This window comes from Ctenopharyngodon idella, chromosome 20, assembly GCF_019924925.1.
Source record: "Ctenopharyngodon idella isolate HZGC_01 chromosome 20, HZGC01, whole genome shotgun sequence".
NCBI classification, from domain to species: Eukaryota; Metazoa; Chordata; class Actinopteri; order Cypriniformes; family Xenocyprididae; genus Ctenopharyngodon; species Ctenopharyngodon idella.
In genome coordinates this window covers 27873130-27900945 of record NC_067239.1, presented here as the reverse complement: position 1 = coordinate 27900945, position 27816 = coordinate 27873130, and the positions used below count along the sequence as shown (strand labels likewise).

Sequence of the window (27816 nt, the reverse complement as noted above, 5' to 3'; positions counted from 1 at the left end):
AAAAAACAAGACAGTAATGCAGTAATGAACATATATAAATTTAATAATATACAATAATAAACAAAAAACAGGGTTACACACAAAAAAAAACCCATAAAGAACTTAACGATTTTAAGACCGTCAAAATAAAAGACCGTCAAAATAAAAATCGGTGACGTATCTCACTATATAACTAAACTATACTATACTAACTGTACTATACTATATCACTATAACTTTAACTGTCATTTATTGGCGGGTCTTATCCACACACACACACACACACACACAAAACCCCCGAATATTTCAAAACACTAAACGGAACCTTTGATTCAAAGCCTCAACATCATCCGTGAAGTTATACACTGCACATCCGGATCATAGCCGATGCTGATTGGCTGATTCTGATTTGTTGTTAAATGTGATTGGCTGGAGCGCAGTACGCCTGTCATCGTGTCGTCGTCAGTGTCTGGTAAATAGAAGAACGCAAGGTCAGAAATAGCTTTTGATTTGCTCTTATAGGTTTTGTTTTAAAACATTTTCATGTCACCGCTTGTATTTAATTGTTATTTTGTCTAGCACTGTCCTAGATTATCAGTTATTGTCAGCATGCAAAGGCTCTAAACTGGATAATCTAAATAGGCCTGTGAGTTTGCAAACTTTAATGGATAAAAAGTGAAAGTGGCTGATGGTCAGTGATGTATACGGTTTTACATTTACTAATATATTTTGATTATTGGTAATATGAATGTCACGTAATATAAATGTTATAGTGTAATAGCCAGGTACTGTTTGATGACATGTTTGCTAGTGGAGGCTGTTTTTAGTCATAACAGTCGTAACATTGTGTGGTTGACTTTCTGTCCTGTATCAAATCTTTTGCTTTCTCTTTGTAAATCAATGCTAATCACTATATACTTATTTATACATACACACAAATACTAACACACATAATAACGTGTTTTAGTAAGCCTGTTTCTTTTTGTCTTTTTATCAGACACCCATGAGTAACTAAACTCGCTCTCATATACCCAATGCATACAACATGTTGACCACACGGAAGGCATGCGTGTCTTTGACAGCCAGACGACTACTGAGAGCGACTGTATCCTCGACCCTTGACCCCCAGCACCACCCCAGACAGTTCCGTACCGCCGCCCCACACCGAGATGAAGTGAAGATCCATGAGGGCTGGGCTGCCCTGGCCAGGAAGCAGCTGAAAGGGAAAAACCCAGAGGATCTAATCTGGAAGACCCCAGAGGGCATCTCTATTAAACCTGTATACACTAAGACGGACACGGCCGCGGTCGAAGATGAGCTGCCCGGAGTCTTCCCGTTCACCCGAGGGCCGTACCCCACCATGTACACCTACCGACCCTGGACCATCAGGCAATATGCTGGCTTCAGCACTGTAGAGGAAAGCAACAAGTTTTACAGGGATAATATTAAAGGTATGACATCACAATATTAAAGGGTTAGTTCACCCAAAAATAAAAATTCTGTCAGTATTTACTCGTCCTCATGTTGTTCTAAACCTGTAAGACTTTTGTTCATCAACTTCGAAACACAAATGAAGATATTTTAATGAAATCTGAGAGATTTCTGTCCCTCCATTGACAGTCTACACAACTGACACTTTGACGCTTCAAAAAGTTCATAAAAAGATCGTAAAACTAATCCATAAGAATTGAGCGGTTTAGTCCAAATTTTTTGAAGAGACTTGATCGCTTTATATGATGAACAGATTGAATTTAGGCTTTTATTCACATATAAACATTCATCAACTCACATCAGTTGTGGTAAATGGAAGCTCAAGCATGTTTGTTTGACGTGTGAGAACCAATGAGGTTCATTCTTGTGTTATACAGGTTCAGTTGAGCTTCTGTTTATGTTCGCTTAAACTTTTTGAAGAGTCAAAGTCCCACGGAGGGACAGAAATCTCTCAGACTTCATTAAAAAGATCTTCATTTGTGTTCCGAAGACGAATGAAAGTCTTGCGGGTTTTGAACGACATGAGGGTGAGTAATTAATGACAGAATTTTCATTTTTGGGTGAACTAACCCTTCAAAACTACATGAACAATCTAGTTAAATATATTAATTAAATTATTAAAATAAATTTAAAATACCACATTCAAAAATTATATTAAATAAACATATTGATAGATAATATGAAATAAAACACTAAAACACTAAAAAGATGACTTTATATTATATTTATATAATAAAAATATAAAAATGTATTACTTTTATTATATAAATATTGTATAAATATTTTATTTGTTTATGTGCATTTCATGTGACCATTAACTGACAGAGAACCGTTAATGTGCTGTTAAATTGTGTTGCAATATTAAAGGTATAATTAACCCAAAAATGAGAATTTTATCATAAATTTCTCACTCTCATGTCGTAAGACATGTTTATAAGACTTTTTGAAACACAAATGAAGATATTTTTAATGAAATCCCTCCATTGACAGTCTATTCACACAAAACTGATGCTTCAAAACGTTCATCATAAAGAGATTGAAAAAAAATCCATATGAATTGAGCAGTTTCTTCTGAAGAGACTCGATCGCTTTATATGATGAACAGATTTAATTTAGGCTTTTATTCACATATAAACATCGATCAGAGAACATACATAAAGCACTCAAATATGGTAAACGGAAGCTCAGCTGTACCATCATTTGTGTTTTAAAGATGAACAAAAGTTTTATGGGTTTGGAACGACGTGAGGGTGAGTAAATGATAACAGAATTTTCATTTTTGGGTGAACTAAACTAACCCTTTAACTTAAAATTACAGGTGGACTTCAAATAAATATTTTAGGTCAAAGGGGTTCAGTTGACAAAAAAAAATGATAAAAGTCATAAAAATTCCCTTTGCAGCGGGTCAGCAGGGCCTCTCTGTGGCCTTTGATCTTGCGACGCACAGAGGTTATGACTCGGACAATCCCAGAGTTCATGGTGATGTGGGAATGGCAGGTGTAGCTATCGACACCGTAGAGGACACCAAACTGCTGTTTGACGGCATCCCGCTGGAGAGGATGTCGGTATCCATGACAATGAACGGAGCCGTCATTCCCGTTCTAGCCATGTTCATCGTAACCGGAGAAGAGCAAGGTGTGCCCAAGGAGAAGCTGACCGGCACAATCCAAAATGACATTCTCAAAGAGTTCATGGTGCGAAACACCTACATTTTCCCTCCGGAGCCGTCAATGCACGTCATCGCCGATATCTTCGCCTACACTTCAAAGGTACGGCTCGTGTGACATGACTTTTATGTCATTCTCAATCTCTCTCTCTTTTTTTTATTTTTTTTTTTACAGTCCAGAGATAATTAAAGTCCCCCCATACTTTTTTTTTATTTTTCTTCTACACAATTTTCTATAATTGCTTCTTCTCTTTAATTGCTTCTTTTTTGCCTATAAACTTTAAAACTACTTTTTTACAAACATACATTTAAGAAGATTAGAATTAAATGTTTTTTTTTTCCATTGTCTTATGTTGATAGAATGTTCAACATTTAAAATCCAACTGATAGTGATCTTGTCATTGTAATATTTACATTTTGAATTGTGATTGATTTCTTTGATATTTTTTTCTGAAACCCTGTTTATTGTCTGACCAGACACACTTTATTTTGTGATATTTTGTGATCCTAGCATACGTGCTTTTCACACCCTTGTAGTCTTTGTTGAATCAATATTCAGAGGTATCTCTCCTCTATACCTTGTAACACATTGAATTTTCTTCTTACAGAATATGCCCAAGTTTAATTCTATTTCCATCAGTGGATACCACATACAGGAAGCTGGCGCTGATGCCATCCTGGAGTTGGCTTACACTATTGCCAATGGGCTGGAGTACTGCAGGACCGGACTGAAGGCTGGACTCACCATCGATGAGTTTGCTCCCAGGTTAACTCTGAGATTCATTTTCTTTCGTCTCTCTACAATTATACAATTATTATTATTATTATTAAAAATAATAGTAATATAAAATAATAATAAATGCATGTTAAATAATATATTACACAATGCTTATTAAATAATAATGATGATTATAATAATAAAATAACTGATACATAATAAAAATAATAATAGAAAAACATATTATTAATTAATATATTTTATGCCATTAATACAAACTTAAATTAATACTTTTTTATTAATTAATATAATGTAATTAATTATTAATTACATGTATTAAATGATATTGATTGTATACATATTAATAGTATTATTATGAATAATACATAATGCATATTAAATAATAAAAAAGATTAAAAAAATAAGATCAAAAATCATTGATAATAAAATAATACATTATTATTATTTATAATAATAGTAATAATATTAGAAATACATACAATTAATCTATCTGTTTCTTTAATACAGTTTTAATTGATACATTTTTATTAATTAATAAAATGTATCAGGTTGATTGTATAAATATTGTTGTTATTATTATTGCTAATAGTATATATGAATACATTATTTCTAATTAATTCCATTACCATACATTTTATTTAATGCATATTAAAGTGATAGTTCACCCAAAAATGAAAATTTGTCATCATCTACTCACCCTCATGTTGTTCTAAACCTGTATGAGTTTCTTTCTTCTACTGAACACAAAAGAAGATATATTGAAGAATGTTGGAAACCAAACAGTTGACGGCACCCATTGACTTCCATAGAGTTATTTTTTTCCTACTATGGAAGTCAGTGGGTACCGCCAATTGTCTGATTACCAACATTCTTTAAAATATCTTCTTTTGTGTTCAACAGAAGAAAGAAACTCATACATTTTTGGAACAACTTAAGGGTGAGTATGTAATGACAACATTTTCATTTTTGAGTGAGCTATCCCTTCAAAAGGCTTAGTTCACCCAAAAATGAAAATTCTGTCATTAATTCCTCACCTTCATGTCGTTCCACACCCGTAAGAACTTCGTTCATCTTCGGAACACAAAAATAAGATATTTCTGATGAAATCCGAGAGCTGCCTGACTCCTCCATAGACAGCGATTTAACCATCACTTAAAACAGGACCAGAAAGGTACTAAAGACATTGTTACCTTAATTTTATGAAGCGACGAGAATACTTTTTGTGCGCAAATACAAAACAAAAATAACGACTTTATTCAACATCTTCTCTTCTGTGTCATTCTCCTACACTGTTTACGCCCAGCGCTGCCAGGTTCTACATCAGAACAGCTCCTGTGTCAGCATCACACAAATGCGTCGTTCTTCTCACGTGAACAGCCTCTGTCAATACTGAACCGGCGTTCTGACGTAGAACCTGGAAGTGCTAAACAGCGTAGGAGAGTGACACTGAAGAGAAGACATTGAGTGCATTTAGATGCACGTTCTTAAGCAGATTATGCTTAATAAGCTGACAACGAACGCCCATTTTCTTTTATTAGAGTAAAGTCATAAACAGCTTAAGCATCAACCGGTCGGAACAGGTAGTTTTTTGGCTCTCACACCAATTTCGCGCGGCTTGTAAATGCAATAACCTGCTTTCTGTCGGCTTATTGAAGCGTGCATGTGTGATACTTGACAGAAAAGCATCCTTAGTGCAGATTGAAACGCATCCAGACAGAGCGAGCGTTTTGTGGGAAAGGAAGAAGGAAATATATCGCAAACGCAGACACTTTAAAGACCCAGAAAATTGTAAAAATGTGTTCTCATCTCTCGTGCGGCAGAAGTAGGAGTGGTTCAGTCAAAACACTGCATCTGTAACTGCATGAGAGAATAGTAAGTTTCTCACAAGCTTTATTTAACATCACAACTGACATAACATATGGAATACTCTGAGTCAAACACGCAAATTATTATTTTTGACATCACTACGGGGGAAATAACCAGATTTATTATTAAAGTCATGTAAACGCGGTTTACTTGTTAGTTTACTGGTTTGCATGTAAACGAGGAAAACTGGTTATTTCAATAAGCTGATATTTGTTAGTTATGGTGTGCATGTAAACATGCTCGTTGTTGAATAAAGTCGTTATTTTTGTTTTGTTTTTGCACACAAAAAGTATTCTCGTCGCTTCATAACATTAAGGTTGAACCACTGCAGTCACGTCGACTGTTTTAACGATGTCTTTAGTACCTTTCTGGACCCTGAAAGTGTTGATTATATTGCTGTCTATGGACGAGTCATATACCTCTCGGATTTCATCAAAAATATCTTAATTTGTGTTCCGAAGATTAACGAAGGTGTTACGGGTGTGGAACGACATGAGGGTGAGTAATTAATGACAGAATTTTTAATTTTTGGGTGAACTAACCCTTTAAGTAATATTTAAATTATATATTATAAAGATGATGAAAATGATATAATAATAATAAAGAATAGCGCGGTTGATATGTTTAGTTTTTTCAAAAGGTTTTATATACATTATGAAAGACATGGGCTGTTATTTTTGTGCATGATTTCTCTTTAGACTGTCGTTCTTCTGGGGCATCGGCATGAATTTTTATATGGAAATAGCGAAGCTGAGAGCTGCACGCCGTCTGTGGGCGACACTCATCAAAGAGAAGTTCCAACCCAAGAACTCCAAATCCCTCCTGCTGAGAACTCACTGTCAGACATCTGGATGGTCCCTCACTGAGCAGGTACTGTGACCGCAGGCTCATTCACAGCTTCTGAACTGATTCTCTTGCTCTTTGAACGATGATGGACAATGGCTCATTAAATAAGCTGTGGTGCAGTAAAGCGTAATGGTGTTAAATCACATCTTTGACAGGCAATATGTGACATTTTGTCATTTGCTTGTCTTCAATTTCTGTGATGTTGTGCTGGGTTGTTTTGCCCTCAGTAAAATTTACGTAACAATTATGTTGTGATGGGTCTGATGACTAAATGTACCCCATCTGTCCTTCAGGACCCTTACAACAATGTGATCCGTACCGTAATCGAAGCCATGGCTGCAGTATTTGGCGGCACACAGTCTCTGCACACTAACTCTTTTGACGAGGCTCTGGGTCTGCCCACGGTCAAGAGCGCCCGCATCGCCCGCAATACACAGATTATCATCCAGGAGGAGTCGGGCATCCCGAAGGTGGCTGACCCCTGGGGTGGGTCCTACATGATGGAGGCCCTGACCAATGATATGTACAACTCTGCGCTCAATGTTCGTACTGCAGAGAACTACTCATTTTAAATCTTAATTACCTTGATAAACCTTCTTTTATGTCTAACGTTGTGCATCATAATCAGTGGTGACAAGTGTATTTAATTATACTCTGTGTTAATGGATTTTTCCCCCTCATATGTCAGCATAATGAAAGATCCACTTGACTTTACATACATAATACATCTAGATCTGTAATTAAACACTTGATATGTCTTAAAAAGCACATAATGAACACACACAGGCTGTAGAAATTTTGGCTGATACATATTTTTATGTTACGGCTAACTGATGTCATATAGCCAGTATTATAAATCTGTACAGTTATAATAATAATAATAATAATATAATTACTGAAATTAATAATAATATTCAAAATAAATAATAATAAATTTGTTGGATGACTTAAATGTAAAATATATTGTTATTATTATTATTATACATGTTACATAAATTAATACATATTAAATAGTAATGGTAATAATACAATAAATATTTAATTATAATGATGATATAAATATGAATCTGTTTTATTAAAATTATTATATAATATTATATTAATTCATTAATTCATATTAATTATTATATGAAGTAGAGCTAATGTACAACTGTTTCAGCTAAATTTAATTGCATTCATAATTGATTAATTGTGTAACAAATTTAAAAATTAAATAAATTCATTTTAAAACAATATGTATTGTATAAAGTGCTATATTTATATATTTGACTTGACTTCATACATTTTATTAATTAATAAATGTGTAAAATTGTATTGTATGAATATTATTATCAGTAGTAGTACACCTGCTTCATAATTTCAAATGAATATAGTTACTACATTTTTACATAATAATAATAAAAATAATAATAATAATAATAATAATTTAATGACAGCCATATCCGTTATCTGTCACAGAAATAATTTTATGATTATAAATAATTAAAAAATAAGTCATTGCTTAAAATAATCTCTGATATTCCTTTTTTAAGCACTCTGATTTATTACTTAAGGGCTAGCAATATCTGTGATATTTGTGTATGCATACATGAATTGTGTTCTCATTGTGTCTTGTTTAGTTCATCAGTGAGATTGAGGACATGGGAGGTATGGCTCGCGCTGTGGCCGAGGGAATTCCCAAACTGCGCATCGAGGAATGTGCTGCCCGCAGACAAGCTCGTATTGATTCAGGTACCAAAGCAAAACGCTCATATACACATGCCTGAATACATGATTACAGCCTAGGACTTGTGATTAATGTCCCATTTAACTACGTAGTGCTACTTTAAAATCCTCCATGACCAAAGGAAGTGGCCTTGGCCAGTCAACTCATACAGGAATTGGAATACAAGCACAGCTCAAATCTACTTGAATGGGTTTCCACATTTTCAAGCTTTTCCAGCTAATGCACATGTGTGTTCTAGAATAAATAAGCAGATACATCCTCTCTCAGAAAGACAATTATCTTTTTTTAACTGAATGCCAGTTACATTTTCTCCAGTTAACAACAGGCTTCTCCGACCTATACTGTCTCTGTTTGAATAAAGCATCATCACTACAGTAAGCTAGGTTAGCGATGACATTTTAACCATTACAGGAAGTGATTGATGCACCTGACAATTGACTCTGAGAGGGGTTACTTCAATGGGAAGGTTCTGGGATTTACAGAGAGGATTTGAGTTGACGTCTCCTCTTCTTTAGCCGTAAATAGATAAGAAGGCGTTCACAGGTGAGTGGGTGTTGAGGCAGATGTCACGCTAGAATCCTCTCGCCTGCTGAGGAGACATCAATCAATCAGTCGAGCAAAAACTGGGGCTTTTCTGAACCAGACCACACGTCCTCTAAACGGCTTACGTCAATGCACTCTGTTGACAGATCGTTTTCAAAAACTCTGACATGCTTGCTATGAAAAATCAGCAGTGTCTGGGGAGATTTTTGAATATAGGGCGTGTTTTGGGGTGGCATCTGTTCATTTTGAACTCAATAGCAGTAATACAACCTGTCTCGAAGGTATTGTGACTTGTTATCAGGGTTGTCAGTTTGACAGACTCAGAAATTAGATTTCTGAAAAGGCATTGGAACACAATTGCCTGGAAAGAATTTAAACAGTCAAGTCAAGCGGCAACTTTTAGCACTTTCATATTTTTTATTGAAAATTGAAAAAATGAAATTGAAAAATTAATGGAAATCTCTGAAGTTAATACATATCAGAAATATGCTCTGCTTTGAAATATTTGCAGTGGCTAAAAATTGCTCTCTGCAGGCTTTATAAAATGATTTTATTTTGTTAAAAATGTTATATTTATTTTTATATATTTTTAGATTAGATTTATTATATTATTTTTAAAAATATATTTTGTTTTACCCATGTCACTAGACTTTCAGTCTAGAAAAATACTAATTAGAAAAATATTAATTGTTGGATTTTAAAGCTAAAGATAAAAACAATCATAAACCATTACAATATATAATATTTAGGGCTGCACGATTTATCGCAAGATACGAAAAATAACATTAAACTTTAAACGCAACATTTAATAACATGTTTTTTCTCCAAACTCACTTCATAACGACAGCTGAGCATCCTTCTGTGAGATGATGTTGCTTCTTACACAGAATAAGGCAGTCGTGTGTTTATTAGTCATGTTTAATCAATCAAAGCGTTTCAATCTTCTGTTTATTCAGCTTCAGCGATGTGATGCGTGTTATATACTTCTGTGGCAGGGCATATTTGGAGTTTCTGTGCAAGAGCGCCCTCTGGCTTTCAGATGGAGAACATTTACTACTGATCACAGAGCCGTACAGCTCTGACAAGCTGCGCATAAAATAATCACAGCCTTTGCCAAATCACGTGCGGTTTAATCGTGATAAATTGTGCATATATATATGCTTTTTTTTTTTTTTTTCAGTGTTTACACAAATAACAACTGTTCCTTTGTTGTGATGTAGTTTCCAACATGTGATTTGTGAAGACAACAAACAAAACTTGAGGTAAATCACTTGTGAACAAAACATTTTATTGCGCATGATTTACAACCAAGCCACTTATTTTGCCAAAATATGCAAAATGTGAAAATGTAGTTTAATTGTGTGTTTTTAGTATGCATAAATATGCTAGCTATGAAATTAGAATTAGAAAGAACAAAGAAGTTTGGCATTTAATTCCAGGAATGATTAAAATGTCATTTCCATCACAGTATGCTGTTAAATACATAATTTGAGATGTGAGGGAAATTAAACTGAGTGTGATTCATAAGTTCATTACTTTCAGAAAAAAAAAGAAGACAAAAACAGCTGAATTCATGTAAATCGTTGGACATTAGTAGAAAAAAAAGTGTGAACATTTTGTTTTGAATCTTGTGGCATCTGCTGTTGTTGTTTTGAAGTAGATTTCTCTGACGTCAGTGGAGGTCTAGTGACAGATGGCACAAACATTTCTATACACAGATGTGCATAATGCTCTGATCAATACACATTGTTCAGCATGTGAACCAGAACTGCAACTGCAGAGATATTAACATTGATTGTTTTTAATTGATCATGCTGTCTGTGTAGTCTAAATGTTTTTAAGTCAGAGATCTCTGATATTGACAATGCTATTGGCAGAACTTGCGTGATGCATTAATTGAACCCCATTTCTCGTTATATTTTGCTGATTTATAAATACAGTGCCACTAGAGGGCAGTCTTTTAACATGCATTACACATACATGCAATAATCATGCCAAATGCCTACAATGTTAAAATTGAAACACAAAAAAATAATTTTCATTTTCACATTCATGCTTCTATTTCCAATCCCGAGGCCTGAAGTTTGATGTCTTTCACCGAATGTTGCTTCACATCAGGCAATGTTTTGCAAGTGGCTCTTTCTCCAAGGAATTATGCATACTTTAAATATCCCACAGATGCAGCACAGCTGGATATTTTAGTGGCTGTAGGCTAGCGCAAGTGATTATTTCTTTGGGTGAATGCCACAGTTATCACTAAAGACTTCAGAAGCCACTCTAATGCGTCCTGATGGACTCCTGGTGGACAGAAAGTCTGTAAATAATTGATCACAATAATAAAGTGATGGAAGCATTAGCTACACCTGCCATGAACCACACATCCTTCTTTTAGGAGCATATCATCACACTGCTCTCAAGAATGAGCGAGAAATCAGTCGTTTCTGCAGGAAGTATTTTGCATTTTTTCTCATTTATTACTTTATATCAATAGCATAACAATTTGAGGTAGAAGTTGAATTGAAAAAAGTACAATTTTTCCTTTTTGATTTATTGACAGCAGTACTTGGGCTGAACTACCTGAAATGCGTGTCTACGTTTTTTTGTTTTACATTTTTCTGAGTCCTTAAACTTTACAGATTTAAATAGAATTTTAAACCCAAGAGGTTCAGTGTTGTCTTAGATGTTTGTGTAAATATTTACTGAATGGACCCGGAGCCCTCTCTAAACTCAGTTAGTTTTCCAGCATTTCTGTATGACCTTCTGATGTCCCTCTCTGGCTCTGGTTATCAGTGAATTTCACAGTCACCCTGAAGTTGCCCAGAAGATTCAAGGAGCAACATTTCAAACAGAAACTAACCCATATTGGGTTTTCAGCAGATGTTTGAAGTTCCCTGCATTTGTTCAGACCCCAGACGTCAAGGCTTTGATCTTGAGGGCCCTCGATGGATGTTTCTTATGTGCATGAGTGGTGAATATGCATGAGTGGACCAGCCTGTTGTTTATCTTCTGTCCTTTCATTCACTTCACTTGTTCAGGAGTTTTTATTTCTTTATTAAAGTTTTTTTTTTTTTTTTTAAGTAGTTTATCACAGACTTTATCAAGCAGACTAGGTCACAGACTTTATCAGGATTTGTAGGATGTAGTATGGGGGAGGGGCACCTTCATTCTAGAGAGCATTTGATAGGACAAATCTGTGTAGTGCAGGATGAGTCATCAATTTTTTAGTTTGCTTTCCAGGGCTGCAAATTTTAAATGTTTACACTACCGTTCAAAAGTTTGCGGTCAGTAAGATTTTAAAATGTTTTTGAAAGAAGTCTCTTATACTCAACAAGGCTGCATTTATTTGATCAAAAGTACTGTAAAACAGTAATATTTTGAAATATTATTACAATTTAAAATAACTCTTTTCTATTTGAATATATTTAAAAATGTAATTTATTCCTGTAATGTCAAAGCTAAATTTTCAGCATCTTAACTCCTCGGTGTCACATGATCCTTCAGAAATCATTCTAATATGCTGATTTGGTGCTGAAGAAACATTTCTGATTATTATCAATGTTGAAAACAGTTAATGTTTTTGTAGAAACTGTGATCATGTTTTTTACGATTCTTTTGATGGCTAGAAAGTTCAAAGAAGCATTTTTTTAATAGATATCTTTTGTAACATTATAAATATGTTTACTGTCACTTTTGATCAATTTAATGTATTATTGATGAGTAAAGATATTATTTAAAACAAAAAAATCTTACTCCAAATTTTGGAAAGGTAGTGTATATCTGCTAAAAGTATTGTCATATTTTAGGAGCAGGGTTGTTATAGTTAACTACAATTAAAACTAAAACCATAAAAACATTTTCATTACTTGAAATAAAATAACGGTTCACTGATATAATATGACAATTTATTATTGTTATTATAATTTTTTTTTAAATCTATAGAAAAATAAACTAATACAATTGCAAAAACACAACTAAATACTAAAACTTTAATAAATTAAAATTAAAATGGAAAATATAAAAAAATAATAATTAAAAATATGAATGAAACTATAATAGCATCTCAATTATACTAAAATAACACTATTTAGGAGTGCACTAGCGTATGTAGATGAACTTCAAGCTAATACACATGAACGAAAATCCACAAAACTCTAATGTAAGGATAATCGCTGTAAGACTTTACATGTATTTGCACTCAGTATTATATTATCAGTTCCAAATTCTCCCACTCACTCTTCCTGGGTGCTTTTGGCCCTGAATAATATGTAACATGGACTATTGCATCCTCTGTGAAATAAATACATTAATCATTTATACTTATATTTATTTAACATATCCATCCTCTTATTCACATTCCCCTGTATAATTATATATAACATATTTGTACATGTATATATTGTGTATTTTTTAAAATATATGTTTTATTCACTTTTCTTCATTTTATTTTAATTATTCAGTTCTTATTGTTATTTTATCTGTGCACTGGATACTTGGCAATAAATCTCATTCTGATTCTGATTCAAACTACACTTGATTCCAGCAGTCAAAACTCTGGCTACCCAAGATAGCTGCAATGATATCCCTCCAGGTTTGTGTGTAATGATCATGTGCTGTAAGATAATAGAACACTCCCTGTGAGCTTTTGTTTCTATGTGGATGATTATTCTCGCCTCATAATGAGGTGAAAGAAGCCCATTAAATCTGCACCCTCTGATCTGAACCTACAGGGTCATGCACAGAGGTCTGCCAAGCTGTGATGGTTTATTTCAGCTCCAGGCATCTAGTGTTGCCCTTCATTATTTTGTCTCACCTACTGATGCCCTCGCGCACTGTCTCTGTCTCACTATAGGCTCTGAGGTCATCGTGGGGGTCAACAAGTACCGCCTGGAGAAGGAAGAATCCGTCGACGTGCTTGCCATCGACAACACAGCTGTGCGTAACAAGCAGATTGAAAAGCTGCGGAAGGTTAGTTCCCTCTGGCGATGACTCACAGCACGAATTTTGAAGTCGAGTGTCTTCATGCGTATTGACGCGATCTGAGATGGTCACGTATAGTCTGTTTCCATTCAAGCACTCTGTGAAGTTACCTAATCACAATCAAGAGCTTTAATTCACTTGAAGTGCTCCATTGAAATGGCTATATTTGATTGTTTCATTCTTCTGAGTCAGAGAGACTGTCAACATTGTGTTCATCTTTACAATACAATGTAAATGTTGAAGAAAATGAATGACATAGACACAGAACTATACAGAGTTACTGTATATTAAGGGATGTAGGAGCGATTTGGACTTAAAGGGTTAGTTCACCCAAAAATGAAAATTCTGTCATTAATTACTCACCCTCATGTCGTTCCTCACCCGTAAGAACTTTGTTCATCTTCGGAACACAAATTAAGATATTTTTGATGAAATCTGAGAGCTGTCTGACTCCATAGACAGCAATTTAACCACCACTATGAAGACCCAGAAAGGTACTAAAGACATCATTAAAATAGTCCATTTGACTACAGTGGTTCTACCTTAATTTTGTTAAGCGACAAGAATACGTTTTGTGTGCAAAAACAACGGACTCAAACACGGAAGCCTACACCGTGTTCACTACGTCGACTGCGTAGGAGACTGACATGGGAGAAAAGAAATTGTTGAATAAAGTCGTTATTTTTGTTTTTGTGCACAAAAAGTATTCTTGTACTTTGTGTTCCGAAGATGAACGGAGGTCTTACGGGTGTGGAACGACATGGGGGGTGAGTAATTCATGACAGAATTTTCATTTTTGGGTGAACTAACCCTTTAAAGTCAGCATGAAACGGAGGTTGTGATAGTCTTTTCTTCCTTATTGTAATGTCATGACGTGAAGGCCAAGTATGGTAATCGGAATTTGCCCTCTGTATTTAACCCATCCAAGCTAGCAGTGAGTAGTGAACACACACACACACACTGCAAACCATGGACACACACACCTGGAGCAGTGGGCAGCCATTTTTGCTGTGTTGCCTGGGGAGTGATTGGGGAGTTAGGTGCCTTGCTCAAGGGCACCTTAGTCATTTTCTTGCTGGTATTGCGACTCAAACCCATAACCTTCGAATTACCAGTCTGACTCTCTAACTATTAGGCCATGATTGTCCCATTGTGACGTATATATCCGGGCTTTTTGAACAAGAATAAATGTAGGGCGGGACTTGATTTTGTTCATTGGGAATTGGTTGGATGGTTGTGGTTTGCTATTGGTGGATCTCATGTGAGTGACAGTTTGCCTCGCTCTCATGAGTGTAAACGCGTCATCAGAGAAGAGATGTCTCTGCAAGAGGGAGAATAAGTTATTTTGATTAAAGATTACGAGGCACAGGAATTTAAAAAATAATGATGTGCACAGATAAATCATTTATTATAAATACTGCGGTATTTCATTAAAAAAAAAAAAATGTCAGTTTTAATTTCATGGTGACTTTGAGGTAGCAGTATTAAACAATCACAGTTTTATCTCAGTAAATGTTTTAGATTGAATCAGAGGTAATTTTTCAGCTATTTATAACCTTGACAATGTGATATGTTGGTGTTATTTTCAAATTTTCACTGTAAAACCAATTGAAATGTCTCTTTGATCGGTGTTAAATTCCATTCTAATTAAATGACCTTGAGGGGTTCATCGCATCAAAGCCTCTACAAAGACATCCCATGCAGGGTTTATGCAATCCCATGTGGATTTGTGTTTCTGAATTTACAAAAGTTTGGGGCCAATAAGATTTTTTTTAAGAAATTAATACCACTATTCAGCAAGGATGCATTAAATTGATCAAAAATGACATTAAAGACATTTATAATTTTGATTTTAAAATATATGCTGTTCTTTTGAATTTTCTATTCATCAGATAATCTTGAGAAAAATGTATCCCAGTTTTCACAAAAATATTAGGCAGCACAACTGATTTCAGCTTTGATAATAATGAGAAATGTTTCTTGAGCAGCAAATCAGCATATTAGAATGATTTCTGAAGGATCATGTGACACTGAAGACTGGAGTAATGATGCTGAAAATTCAACTTTACCATCACAAGAATAAATTACATTTGAAAATACATTCAAATAGAATTATTTTAAATTGTAATATTTCACTTTTGAACATTAATGTATAAACAGTACATTTTGTCCTGTCTGTGTGAGCTGTTTGAAAATCCTGTGTATTTTGAGAACGACAAGCCAGCGTACCAACTCAAATCGGCTGAGAAATATTAATAGCCAGTTTTGATGATATAGTGGATCCACTGAAATGCATTTCATTTGGTCATCAGTTGATCTCCTGCATCAAATCAGATAGAATGCTTTGATGTTAGAGGGCACTTATCTTTCCCCACAAAGGATTATTCAGTATATCTCATGAGCTTTCAGTAATGAATGATACTGTACTTTGTGGGTTTATTACCATGTCCCTGGAGTGAAGACTTTCTTGCAGGTTGTTTTAGCTGATGTCACACTAAGAAATAAACCTCAGTTTGATGTTTGATGATAAAAGCAACTCGGCAGCACGTGGCCTGGGAATTCTCATGTGATGATAGTCCATATATTGATGCTGAAAATGTAATGAAACAGCCGTGATGTAAATTTAAAGTGAAATTAGGAACTCTCATGAAATTTGGCACAAAGCGGTGAGCCATGACCCATCTTTGCTTGTAAAGACTGAGCCTTTGGTGGATACTCCTTTTACCAAATCACAATACCCTCACATAATACCAATTTACCTGTTTATTGTGGGCAGTTTCAAAACAGTTTAACTTGGATATTCTATAGCCTTTTCACTTTTATTTAGTCTCTGTCCAAACTTTTTTAGAGTGTGTTGCAGCCATCAAAATGTGTTTATATTTATAAAATACAGTCAAATTGGTCAGTGAAAATCTTTTCTTTGTATTTTTGTCAGTTAATTAAATATGCTGTGTTTTCTGAGACACACTGTTTTTGTAGTCTCCCACACCTCCATCTACATGATTGTAAATGTCACCCATGTTATATTCACTCATGTTTTATAAACCAAGCTGATTTCCGTTTTTTGTATGTTATGTATGGCTCATCCAGGGTCAGTGTTTGCACATCGTAATGAAGCTGCGCTTGCATTGCAGGTCAGAGAGAGCAGGGATGCAGAGGCGGCGAAGAGGTGCTTGGCCGCGATCGAGCAGTGTGCACGTACCAAAGATGGAAACCTACTGGAGCTCGCTGTGGAGGCTGCGAGAGCCCGGTAAGTCTGCTTTCATGACTTCCAGATGCAGAGGTCTTGTGAAACTGGTTGGAACTCAAACACAAACACGCTCATGAAAGGTTTATGATTATGATTATGATTTTGATTTCACTTTTTTAACTTTAGTTAGTGTGTAATGTTGCTGTTTGAGCATAAACGACATCGGCAAAGTTACAACGCTCAAAGTTCAATGCAAAGGGAGATATTTTTTTACAGAAATCACTTTTTAAGGACTACAACAAACGGCTGGTAGGGACTACAACAAGCTTCTTCCCGGGTTGGTGACATCACAAATCCCAAAATTTACATAAACTCTGTCATTCTCATGTCATTCCAAAAGAACAGAAGAGAAGAAATGGTTGAATAAAGTTGTTTTTGTTTTGTTTTTGCGCACAAAACGTATTCTCGACGCTTCATAACAATAAGGTTGAATCACTGTAGTCACGTTGTCTTTACGAAGACTTTACTACATTTCTGGACCTCAAAAGGTGCAATGACATTGCTGCCTATATGTGGTTCAGAAACCCTCGTATTTTATCTAAAATATCTTAATTTGTGTTCCGAAGATGAACGCAAGTCTTACGGGTTTGGAACGATATGAGAGTGAGTAATTAATGACAGGAATTTCATTTTGGGTGAACATTGTCTGAACTCTTGTGATTTTTCCCATATAAAAAACAGCCTTGCTTTTGGATGTCTGGCTGGAAGAGCTCGAGTTAGTGCCGCGTGTCTGTTTTTTACCAAGCTTAGCGCAAAGCTGCTGTTTCTCAGCGGCAGATTGGGGGATCACACGCTTTGAACATATGGAATGCGATTCTTGCCTCTTTAATGCACTGCAAACACAAATTCAATCATATAACAATCCAAACAACAATAAAGGAATTATGTTGCATGATATAATGTGTTTATGTGTGGATTAAAGGATTCTGTTGGATTCTGTAGGTGCTCAGTGGGGGAGATCACTGATGCCATGAAATCAGTTTTTGGGGAGCACAAGGCCAGCACGCGCATGGTGAGCGGAGCGTACCGCAGCGAGTTCGGCGAGCATGAGGAGATAGCGCTGGCGCATAACAGGTACGAAATTGCTCTTCCTGAAACTGAGTGCCACTTCCTGGAACTGTATCATTTCTCACGTAAACATGGCTGCTTTCTTAATGTATAGTATGCATAAAAGTAAAAGTAAAAGCAGAAGGTCAAAATCAGTAGGTCAAATTAAGTGAACAAAAATCTCTGAATAAATGGAAACCCTACTTAAAGAGGTTGTTCCAATTATTAAGCAAGTCACAGATCTCATGCAATATGGGAAGGAAGAAAGATCTTTCTGAAGATGAAAAGCATGAAGTGCAATGTCTTGCAAAAGGAATAAAAAAAAAAAAACCTAATATTTTACAAAAACTGTATACAGATTTTCGAACTGAATACTTTAGTATGCAGAGGAGTTCATGGTCGACTCAATGACTGCAAGGTGCCCAGGACCTGTGGCTGCAAAACAAGCCCAAATCAAACGTGGTGCTGTGCATTATGGTCAAACGTCTCCACTTTGGACTTGTCTATCCATAGGACATTGTTCCAGAAGTCTTGTGGTTTGTTCAGATGCAAGTTTGCCAACCTAAGCCATGCTGCCATGTTCTTTTTAGAGATAATAGGCTTTCTCATGGCAACCCTTCCAAACAAGTCATACGTGTGCAGTCTTTTTCTAATTGTACTGTCTTGAACTTTATCATTTAACATGCTAACTGAGGCCTGTAGAGTCTGAGATGTAGCTCTTGGGTTTTTTCTCTGAGCAGTGCACGGTCTGGCCTTGGGGTGAATTTGCTGGGACGTCCACTCCTGGGAAGATTGGCAACTCTCTTGAATGTTTTCTACTTGTGAATAATCTTCCTCACTGTAGAATGATGGACTTCAAATTGTTTGGAAATGGCCTTGTGACCCTTCCTGGATTGATGGACAGCAACAATTGTTTCTATAATGGCTTGTTTCCACCGAGAGGTACAGTTCAGTTCGGTACAGTTCAGTTCAGTACAGTACAGTACGATTCGGGATGATAAACCCTGATCCGGCTTGCGTTTCCACCGCCAACAGTACCCTTATTTGATAGGCGTGGCGTATGCCAGAAAGTAGCGATCGACGTCATTCTCACGTGAAGAAGAATGTGACAGTAAACAACAGTAGACTGGAGCTTCAACTTTAATTTCTACATTTCCATAACTTTTTATTTCACACCAACATAATGAGTTTTTTCTGCTCCACTTCATGCTCACCACTGTGCAGACAGTTGTCAGTGACATATCGGGACATTGATGGCTTCACTTTTCTACAATGGAAGAGAGTGAAGGTCCGTCATTGATCTTTTTTTACAGTCCATGGATGACCCAGGTTCCTCTGTGGTATAACCTGCTCATGAAGATCATGTCTCATGCACTCCAAAATAGGTCAAATGTTGCATTGAACAATAAAAACAATTTGCAGACATTTAATCTTTTGTTGCTCTTAAGCCGACCCCATGATAACTTCCTTTTGACCCTTATGGCTCATTGTTATTGTCATAAAGCACTAAATGTAACTGAATTTATCTTTAGTTGCTGAATTGATGATAAATCAGGATGCCTCAGATAGAGAAAAGCTCAAAGATTCCACTGTATCTCTGTATTTGTGCTTTTTAAGGATTTTCTGAAGTCAGTTTAAAGCATGTCTGCCTGCCCCAATGTGACCTCAGTTTGACAGATGAGATGAGGGTGAAACAGTAAAATTAAAATATTGCACCATAAATATTTAACACAAAACCTTCAAAAGATCCAGATCTTACAGCCTGAACATCTCAGACTCTCATGGCACATTGTACATCATATTCTTCTGCACCATATCATTTCAAAGTTTTATGGCGACATAACTACATACATACTCTTGAGTATCCAGACCTTTAAATAACATTAGATACGCTCGTTTGTTAAATAAGAATAAGTCTTATTTTTTTTTTTATTATTATTTATATGCTATTGTACTACTTTTTTATATATTATATATATTTTTATATATTAAGTACTTATCTTTTATTTTTATATTTTCAATATTCATTTTAGTTTAAGTGTTAGCAGATTTTATGTTTTTGTCATTTTTATTAGTTTTTTAATATTTCTATAAAGCTTTATTTTTATTTTAGCTTTTGTAATTTTAGCACTTCAACTTATTTCAGTTAGTTGCCAATGCAACATTTATTTATCTAATATTTGTTATTTTGTTACAGTTTTACCGAAAACGAGTTTATTTCAGTTACTGCATAAAAAGTTTTTTTTTTTTTTTTTTTTTTTTTTTTTTTTTTTAGTTAACGAGAACAACACTTGTAAAAGTCTTCAACTTTGAAAGAAAAAATATATAAAGTAACCAACCACAGTTTCTTCTTTTAAAGGAATAGTTCACCAAAAAAATTATTTACTCACCCTCATGTACTGTAGTTCCCTACCCATGTGACTTTGTTTCAGCACAAAATTACAATTTTCAAGCTTCAAAAATGACACAGAAGCACCATAAAAGTGTTTGAAACATCTTATTTGATAAAGTCAGTATGTTGATGGTATCATCCCATGTGCTCTTGTTTCTCAGAATCGTACAGTTCAAAAAGCATGAAGGCAGAAATCCCCGTCTGCTCGTTGCCAAAATGGGACAGGACGGTCATGATAGAGGGGCAAAGGTCATCGCCACTGGATTCGCAGACCTTGGGTTTGATGTGGACGTCGGCCCGCTTTTCCAGGTATGAAAGACGGTGTAACCATCATGGTGCATCTCTGCTTTTTTGTTCCCATTTAAAAGAGTTATACGAGACTAGTCATTCACAAGGGAGGCTAAAAATATCTCCTCCTCTCTGAAAGTCACCCATGTGTCAAAGATGATCAAGACGTCAGCTCATGGAGCTTAACTTTTCTTAATCGTGTTTATCTCCCACATTTTGGCACTCTTTTTTCCATTAAAGACTAGACAAGTCTATCATCAATTAGGAGATCCTTTCTGAGCCATAGACATCAAAACATTGAATCCATGGCTGAGCAGATCAAATGCATACCTCTGAGTTAAGCTCCCACTTCTCCTGTTTTCAAAATAAGTATAATCCGGTTTTCTCATTTGCGCCACCCTGGACAAAACTATTTCAGCATCAGATTGTAATGTTCATTTTAAAAGCCAATGTCTCTCTGACCCAGAACACATTAATACACACCACCGTTCAAAAGTACAGCATTTATTTGAAATGGTAATTGTAAATTTAAAATGAACTTTACAGTCAGTTTTGAGCAGTTTAATGCATCCTTGCTGAATAAAAGTATTCATTTCTTTTTTTCTTTCAAAAAACAAAAACAAAAAAACCTTAGTCTTAACGATAGTGTACATTCATAGTGTATTTAGGAACCGCAGTCTAATACTTGTCACTTCACTATGGATTAATTCTGTGTTTTGTCCGTTTCCATGATGACAGACCCCGCTGGAGGTCGCCCAACAGGCCGTGGATGCAGATGTACATTGTGTGGGGGTCAGCACTCTGGCAGCTGGACACAAGACACTCGTGCCCGAGCTCATCAAAGAGCTGCGTAACCTCAACCGGCCAGATATCATGGTGATCTGCGGAGGGGTCATACCGCCACAGGTAACACCTGACTCCTGACAGACAGCTAAACACATGAGCAGAGGCACCGTGTGAGCTGAATTGCTGCTTACACAGACACAGAATCGTGTCAATAAATTTGAAGCCATTTTTCTTAGTTGGTTAGCTGGTGTAGTTACTGCTTTGCCTTTCACCATATTCTAATGCAATGCCACGACATGTGATAAAAGGTATCTTTTTCATGTTAGCCAGGGTTTTTGTATTAACCAGCCGCAACAGCGATATGTGACATGACTACGGATCCTTTTTTTTAAAAACGGTTTCTATTACTGCGATGTCACTACTTGAACAACAACATACAAAGTATGACAATTTATAATCTCAGGTTACAGGTACTGATTATGTTTTATTTAATGTTAAAAGAAGTGAGTTTGAATATCATTTTGCATGAACTTTTATAGCTGTACTGAAAGCGACAATGGATAATTCACCTCAGACCTTAGGTGCATCCCAATTCGAGTTACTCCGTATTTATGCACTATTCGGTGCCATTTTGTAGAGTAATTAGTGCGAGTAGTGTGTTCACACTGAAAACTCCAAAAAGAAAAAGTGGACTTTAAATACTCTGATGATGCACTTAATTAACAGTATTAAAGTTAAAGTGTGGCTTGTTGGACAATTCACGCACTGAACTGTCACAGCTTTAGGGTGTGTTCATACTTTGCAGGCTTGGTTAGATTAAAACGAACTCTGGTGTGATTCCTCTGTTAGTGCGGTTCATTTGAATAAGTGTGAACGCTGCCATCCGAACCCTAATGCGCACCAAACAAGTGGTCTCGGTCCACTTTTCAAACGAACTCTGGTGCGGTTCGACTAAAATATGAGCGCAACACAGACCAAAGACATGTAAACTAACCAAAAGCAGGACATGATGTCATAAGATGCAACCATAAAAGGACAGAATGATCAAGCATACCTGTTTTTTCTTGTCATAGTCATGATGTTGCCCATCACAGTTCGTTTTTGTGTGTGACGGAGGGATTCTGCCGCTGTTTTGATTCCTTTACACATTTTATAAGCTCTTCGTGAGTTGTCATCTCCATTATATATCATCAAATGTACGCACATACTATGAATGCATGTAGAATGTATCACTCAGAATGTATATTTTAATCATGTTAAAATGGTGTAATATTTATTAATTTGATTGTGTTTATCCATTTTGTTGCATATGCAGTGCACTTACAGAGAGGCTCCGCCCACAGGCTCTTCTGATTGATCGTATTTTGACTGATTTTGTCACGTCTCGTAGTCACGTCACATCTGGTGTGGACCGATAAAATTACTTGTTGCTGGAATCTCATCTCATTGCATCTGGTTAAGACACAGTGTTAGACGTCTACACCTCAGATAACCTTAAAGATGAACATTTTATGAGCTGTTATCTTTGTTTTGATTTGGACAAAATTGAACTTAAATTATCTGTCCAGAACCAAACTAGACTTGAGTGTGGATTCATTCAGAATGTTCACCATCCACAATGTGTAAGGAAAAGATAAGAAACAGCATTTTTATGGCAGAAACGTCAAGGTTTTTCCTTCTATTGATCATTAAATCTTTGAATCTCAGTGCAAAAAGTCAGATTACCTTTTTTCATATTGATTAATGAAGCAGTAAGTCATGATGAAAGGAGGTGTATAACATTGATTTCAGCATGATTAAGGGTTGTTGGGCACGACACACAGCATAGGCCGCTTATGCTTGCCGAGTAACACGATAAAAAATCAATTTAATAAGCATTCTGACCTTTTTATATTGAATTTGAATTTATATTAAATTCAAATCACGTGTTTTACTTTTGCAAGAAGTCTCTTATGCTCATCAAGGCTGCATTTATTTGATAAAAAACACTGTAAAAACAGTAATATTATGAAATATTATTTTAAATAACTTTGATGTGATGGAAAAGCTGAATTTTCAGCATCATTACTCCAGTCTTCAGTGTCACATGATCCTTCAGAAATCATTCTAATGCATTTCTTCTTATTATTATTATTGTTTACTATCTTTACTTTCACTTTGGATCAATTTAATGCATCCTTCCTGAATAAAATTATTAACTTCTTTAAAAAACATCTTACTGATCCCCACATTTTGAACACTAATGTGTGTTTAAATCATCTAATCAAACATTAATAACCCTGTTCAACCCTGTTTTTCAGCCTGAATAATAATATAACACTTTCGTTTGTGCTCATTCAGATCAAATAATTAACTAAAGCCCAAGTTGGATTCAAACAAACACAATTAAACACGCACGCTTTCATCTTTTTTTCATATTTTCGACCGTTTGCTCTCCCAGCAGAATACAGATATTTGCATCTCGATCATTGATTCATTCATGTAGGTCCGTTCTCAGTTGCAGTGGGGTGTAATTAGGACCTTTTATAAGGTCAGTCTACACATTCCTACATAATAATCTCCTAGTGTAAATGAACGTTGGATGGTGTGTAGCAACCTGTATGCAAGATACTGTACTTTGAATGCTTGTGTGGGTGTCTTTTTTGAGCTTGCCCATGAATGCATAAAATAGATTCCACTTACGGTTGGTTGCGTTTGGTTTACGTTTGAGGTCTGAAAGCGCCTAAGTTCCATAGACCTCTTCACTGAGTGTCGTTAATTGATTATTGAGTGTTAACCTGTAGTGAGTGTGGGCCAGTGGAGGCGGAAGCTGTGGTAATTGAAGCAGACGTGGAAATCCATCTCATGCACACAATCCATTTGTTAATACTATATCAGATCTAGGTAGATTGCCAAGAAAGGTACATTGCATCAGTGTTCGGCATGGCAGTTAAAATAATAAAAATATAATGTAAATTTAATAAACTATATTTAGCTGTTTCACTTGTTGAGTTTCTGCGATGTGATTTGCTCTGCAAGGGAAATGTTTAAATCAGTTGTTCTCAACGAGTGGGTCACGACCCAGAAAAAAAGTCATACTGATTGTGAATAAAATGCAGCTGATCATATAATTGTGCATAGTTAAGGTAGAAAAACAAAAGCAGACTTTTCAAAAGCAAAGAGACAATGCTTCTGTTGACTTTTGTTGTTGATGTCAAAGGTTGTGCATCCAATCAGTACTTCATATTATTAATACAGTATTGTAAGCTTTTCAACAATTTGGTAGAGTACATTTCAGGTCATACACTTTAATACTAATATCTGTCTCTTCTGTCCATTTGTTATCTATCTATCTGTCTATCTATCTTCTGTCGTTCTTTTGTTTTATCTATCTATCTATCTATCTATCTATCATTCTATCTTCTGTCGTTCTTTTGTTTATCTATCTATATCATTCTATCTTCTGTCGTTCTTTTGTCTATCTATCTATCTTTCTATCTATCTATCGTTCTATCTTCTGTCATTCTTTTGTTTTATCTATCTATCGTTCTATCTATCATTCTATCTTCTGTCGTTCTTTTGTTTTATCTATCTATCTTCTGTCGTTCTTTTGTTTTATCTATCATTCTATCTATCATTCTATCTATCTTCTGTCATTCTTTTGTTTATCTATCTATCTATCTTTCTATCTATCATTCTATCTTCTGTCGTTCTTTTGTTTATCTATCTTTCTATCTATCTATCGTTCTATCTTCTGTCGTTCTTTTGTTTTATCTATCTATCGTTCTATCTATCATTCTATCTATCTTCTGTCGTTCTTTTGTTTTATCTATAGTTCTATCCATCGTTCTTTCTATCTATCGTTCATTCTTTCTTTCTATCTATCTATCTATCTATCTATCTATCTATCTTCTGTCGTTCTTTTGTTTTACCTATTGTTCTACCATTCTATCTGTCTGTCTATATGTCTATCTGTCGTTCTATTGTTCTATCTATCGTTCTATCTATCTATCTCTGTAATTATTAATGTATTTATATTATATAATATTTCAATATACTTTAATACTTTGTGTGTATATGTGTGTATGTGTATTATATTTATTAATAAATGTGTTATATTTATAGTCTTATTTAAATTATATTAAAAAATATTATTTTTGTCATATTTTGCGAGAATGTTTAATTTTTACTTATGGTTAAAAAAGATCAATTAAACACATGAGGATGTTTATTCGTTTATAATGTTTATTTTTTACTTGTTTTTATAAATAAGTCTATTTTTTTTACACTTGCACCATTATACAAGTGAGCAGATGTGATTTCTCCTGTGTTTAACACAATTTTTCTATGTAAATGATGGATGTCAGTGCAGAATAAGGAATTTGTCATTAGTTCACATCTTGTTGGGGGGCGGGGGTGTTCAAAACACACAACACATTTTGAGTGAACAGTCTATTTCAGTTTAAGACCAGTTTAAGACCTATCTGTTTATGACCATGATTGTCGTTTTTATCTAAAAGCAATTAGTTGGACTTAATTGGTTTCAGTATGTGCTCCAAAGCACACTTAAAATGTTCCAGGTTCAATACAAGGTACTCAATTAATTAGTTAACTAATCATGACATAATGAAATACTTCAGCTGCATTTCCTTATCATCTTTTCAGGACTACGAATTCCTGTACGATAGCGGCGTCAGCTGTATCTTCGGCCCAGGCACCAGAATTCCTCAAGCAGCAGTGGAGGTTGTTGACAACATTGAAAAAAGCCTGGAGAAGAACCGACATGCCATGTAACCAGACCAGAGAACAGTCAGATTTTGTTCTTTACACACACATTAACAGCAATTAAATAGGATATTGACTGTGAATAATTAGAAAATTTCAACAGTTATCATAGTATGATGTAATCAGTTTGAAATAATCAACTCTCAGTGTTTTGTTTGATTGAAAACATGTGAAATCAGTGGGTTTTGTCTAAAATGTGTATAGTTTGACATAACACATTAAACTCAGTGTTGATGTGGTCACCAGCCCCTTTCTTACACCATCATTTGCTATGACAAGATGGCACACTTGTGTAATTTTTACAATATTTTCTCATCAGAGTGAAGCTGTTTTATTCAACAATAGAAAACACAGTAATGTATTAACTTGGATAATACATTTTAGATATATAGTAATAGAAGCTTTCTGTCTTTGCTCAACGTGGCCTTATGGACTTGTCGTGCGTGATCTCTATCTTATTGAACACCATCTGTTTCAGCTTCTGGTAAAAAAAGAGCATATAGATGTTGAGATTATATGTCTACTCTGGCATAAGTTCATATGAAACCGTAAACCCTCTGTGATGTGAAAGTGAGCAGCTACATCTGCTTCCCTTGACTTTCTATGCTTTTTATCTGCTTTTATTGCGTTACCGGTTTGTTGTACACCCATAAACCTTTCTTTACTTCACATGAGCATTTTTATATTTAATCTTATTTAAAAATAGTAGCTTTATACTGGTCATTTCACATGTTCAGATTTCTTTTTTTGAAAGGAAGTTCACTCTTTGGTGTCCATCACCCTAAACAGGATCAAATCTCAGCAGTCACTTCACATGATCATCATGTTAATGTCAGCATGTTTAGCCCCCACGTAGCGTTTGTCTTCTCTGACTGAAAACTATGAAAAAAAAAAAAAAAAATTGCATCCAGTTTTCCATGCAAAACAAACCCAGTATGACAGGACATGTGATTGAGTCTGACGTTTTGTTCGCGTGTCCCGTTGGCTGTGAGCCACTCCTGCTGTGTGCCTGTTAATGTTGTTGACAAGTTCATGCGGCAATTTATTGATGTTTGAAAAATACTTTTTCTTTTCATAATTAAAAAAAAAAAAAAAAAAACTATTTTCATTTTTGGGTGAACTAACCCTTTAAAAGGAAACATATTTCATGTTATTCATTCAGTACGACAGATCTCTTTCAGTAATACAGTATATGAATATACGTATATTACAAATATTTTTTCGTATCCTATAGTAACCTAATGAATCTTTAGATAGCATTACATAAGACAGCTCTGATTTGATCATTCTGAAGTTTCAGCCTTCTAGCTTACTGGGAAGATGACATAGAGGTCAAAGCAACTATATTGCTATAGTGCAAAATTTGCATTTTCATGTATTTTACAGGGGGTCAGTGAGATGCAGGAACATTCCAAGATCATGAAACTTTAGAGTCTCAGAGGAATGATCTGAGATA

The 27816-nt window shown here is 35.2% G+C and overlaps 1 protein-coding gene across 3 annotated transcripts; it reads left to right on the top strand.

The window, feature by feature from the left end:
• The first annotated feature begins 334 nt into the window (after positions 1-334).
• On the top strand, positions 335-26599 carry mmut (methylmalonyl CoA mutase). Of its 3 annotated transcripts, none has more exons than XM_051875096.1 (13): positions 335-470; positions 977-1430; positions 2872-3239; positions 3745-3902; positions 6440-6611; positions 6881-7129; positions 8207-8318; positions 13706-13821; positions 16968-17083; positions 18026-18157; positions 20684-20831; positions 21549-21716; positions 26241-26599. In XM_051875096.1, the coding sequence occupies exons 2-13, from the start codon at positions 1025-1027 to the stop codon at positions 26367-26369; spliced, it is 2274 nt and encodes a 757-aa protein (XP_051731056.1). In that variant the 5' UTR covers positions 335-470; positions 977-1024; the 3' UTR covers positions 26370-26599. The 3 variants fall into 3 exon arrangements, with proteins under 3 accessions (XP_051731056.1, XP_051731057.1, XP_051731058.1); XM_051875097.1 differs by having other exon boundaries at positions 454-670; XM_051875098.1 differs by having other exon boundaries at positions 461-625.
• Positions 26600-27816: the final 1217 nt, after the last annotated feature.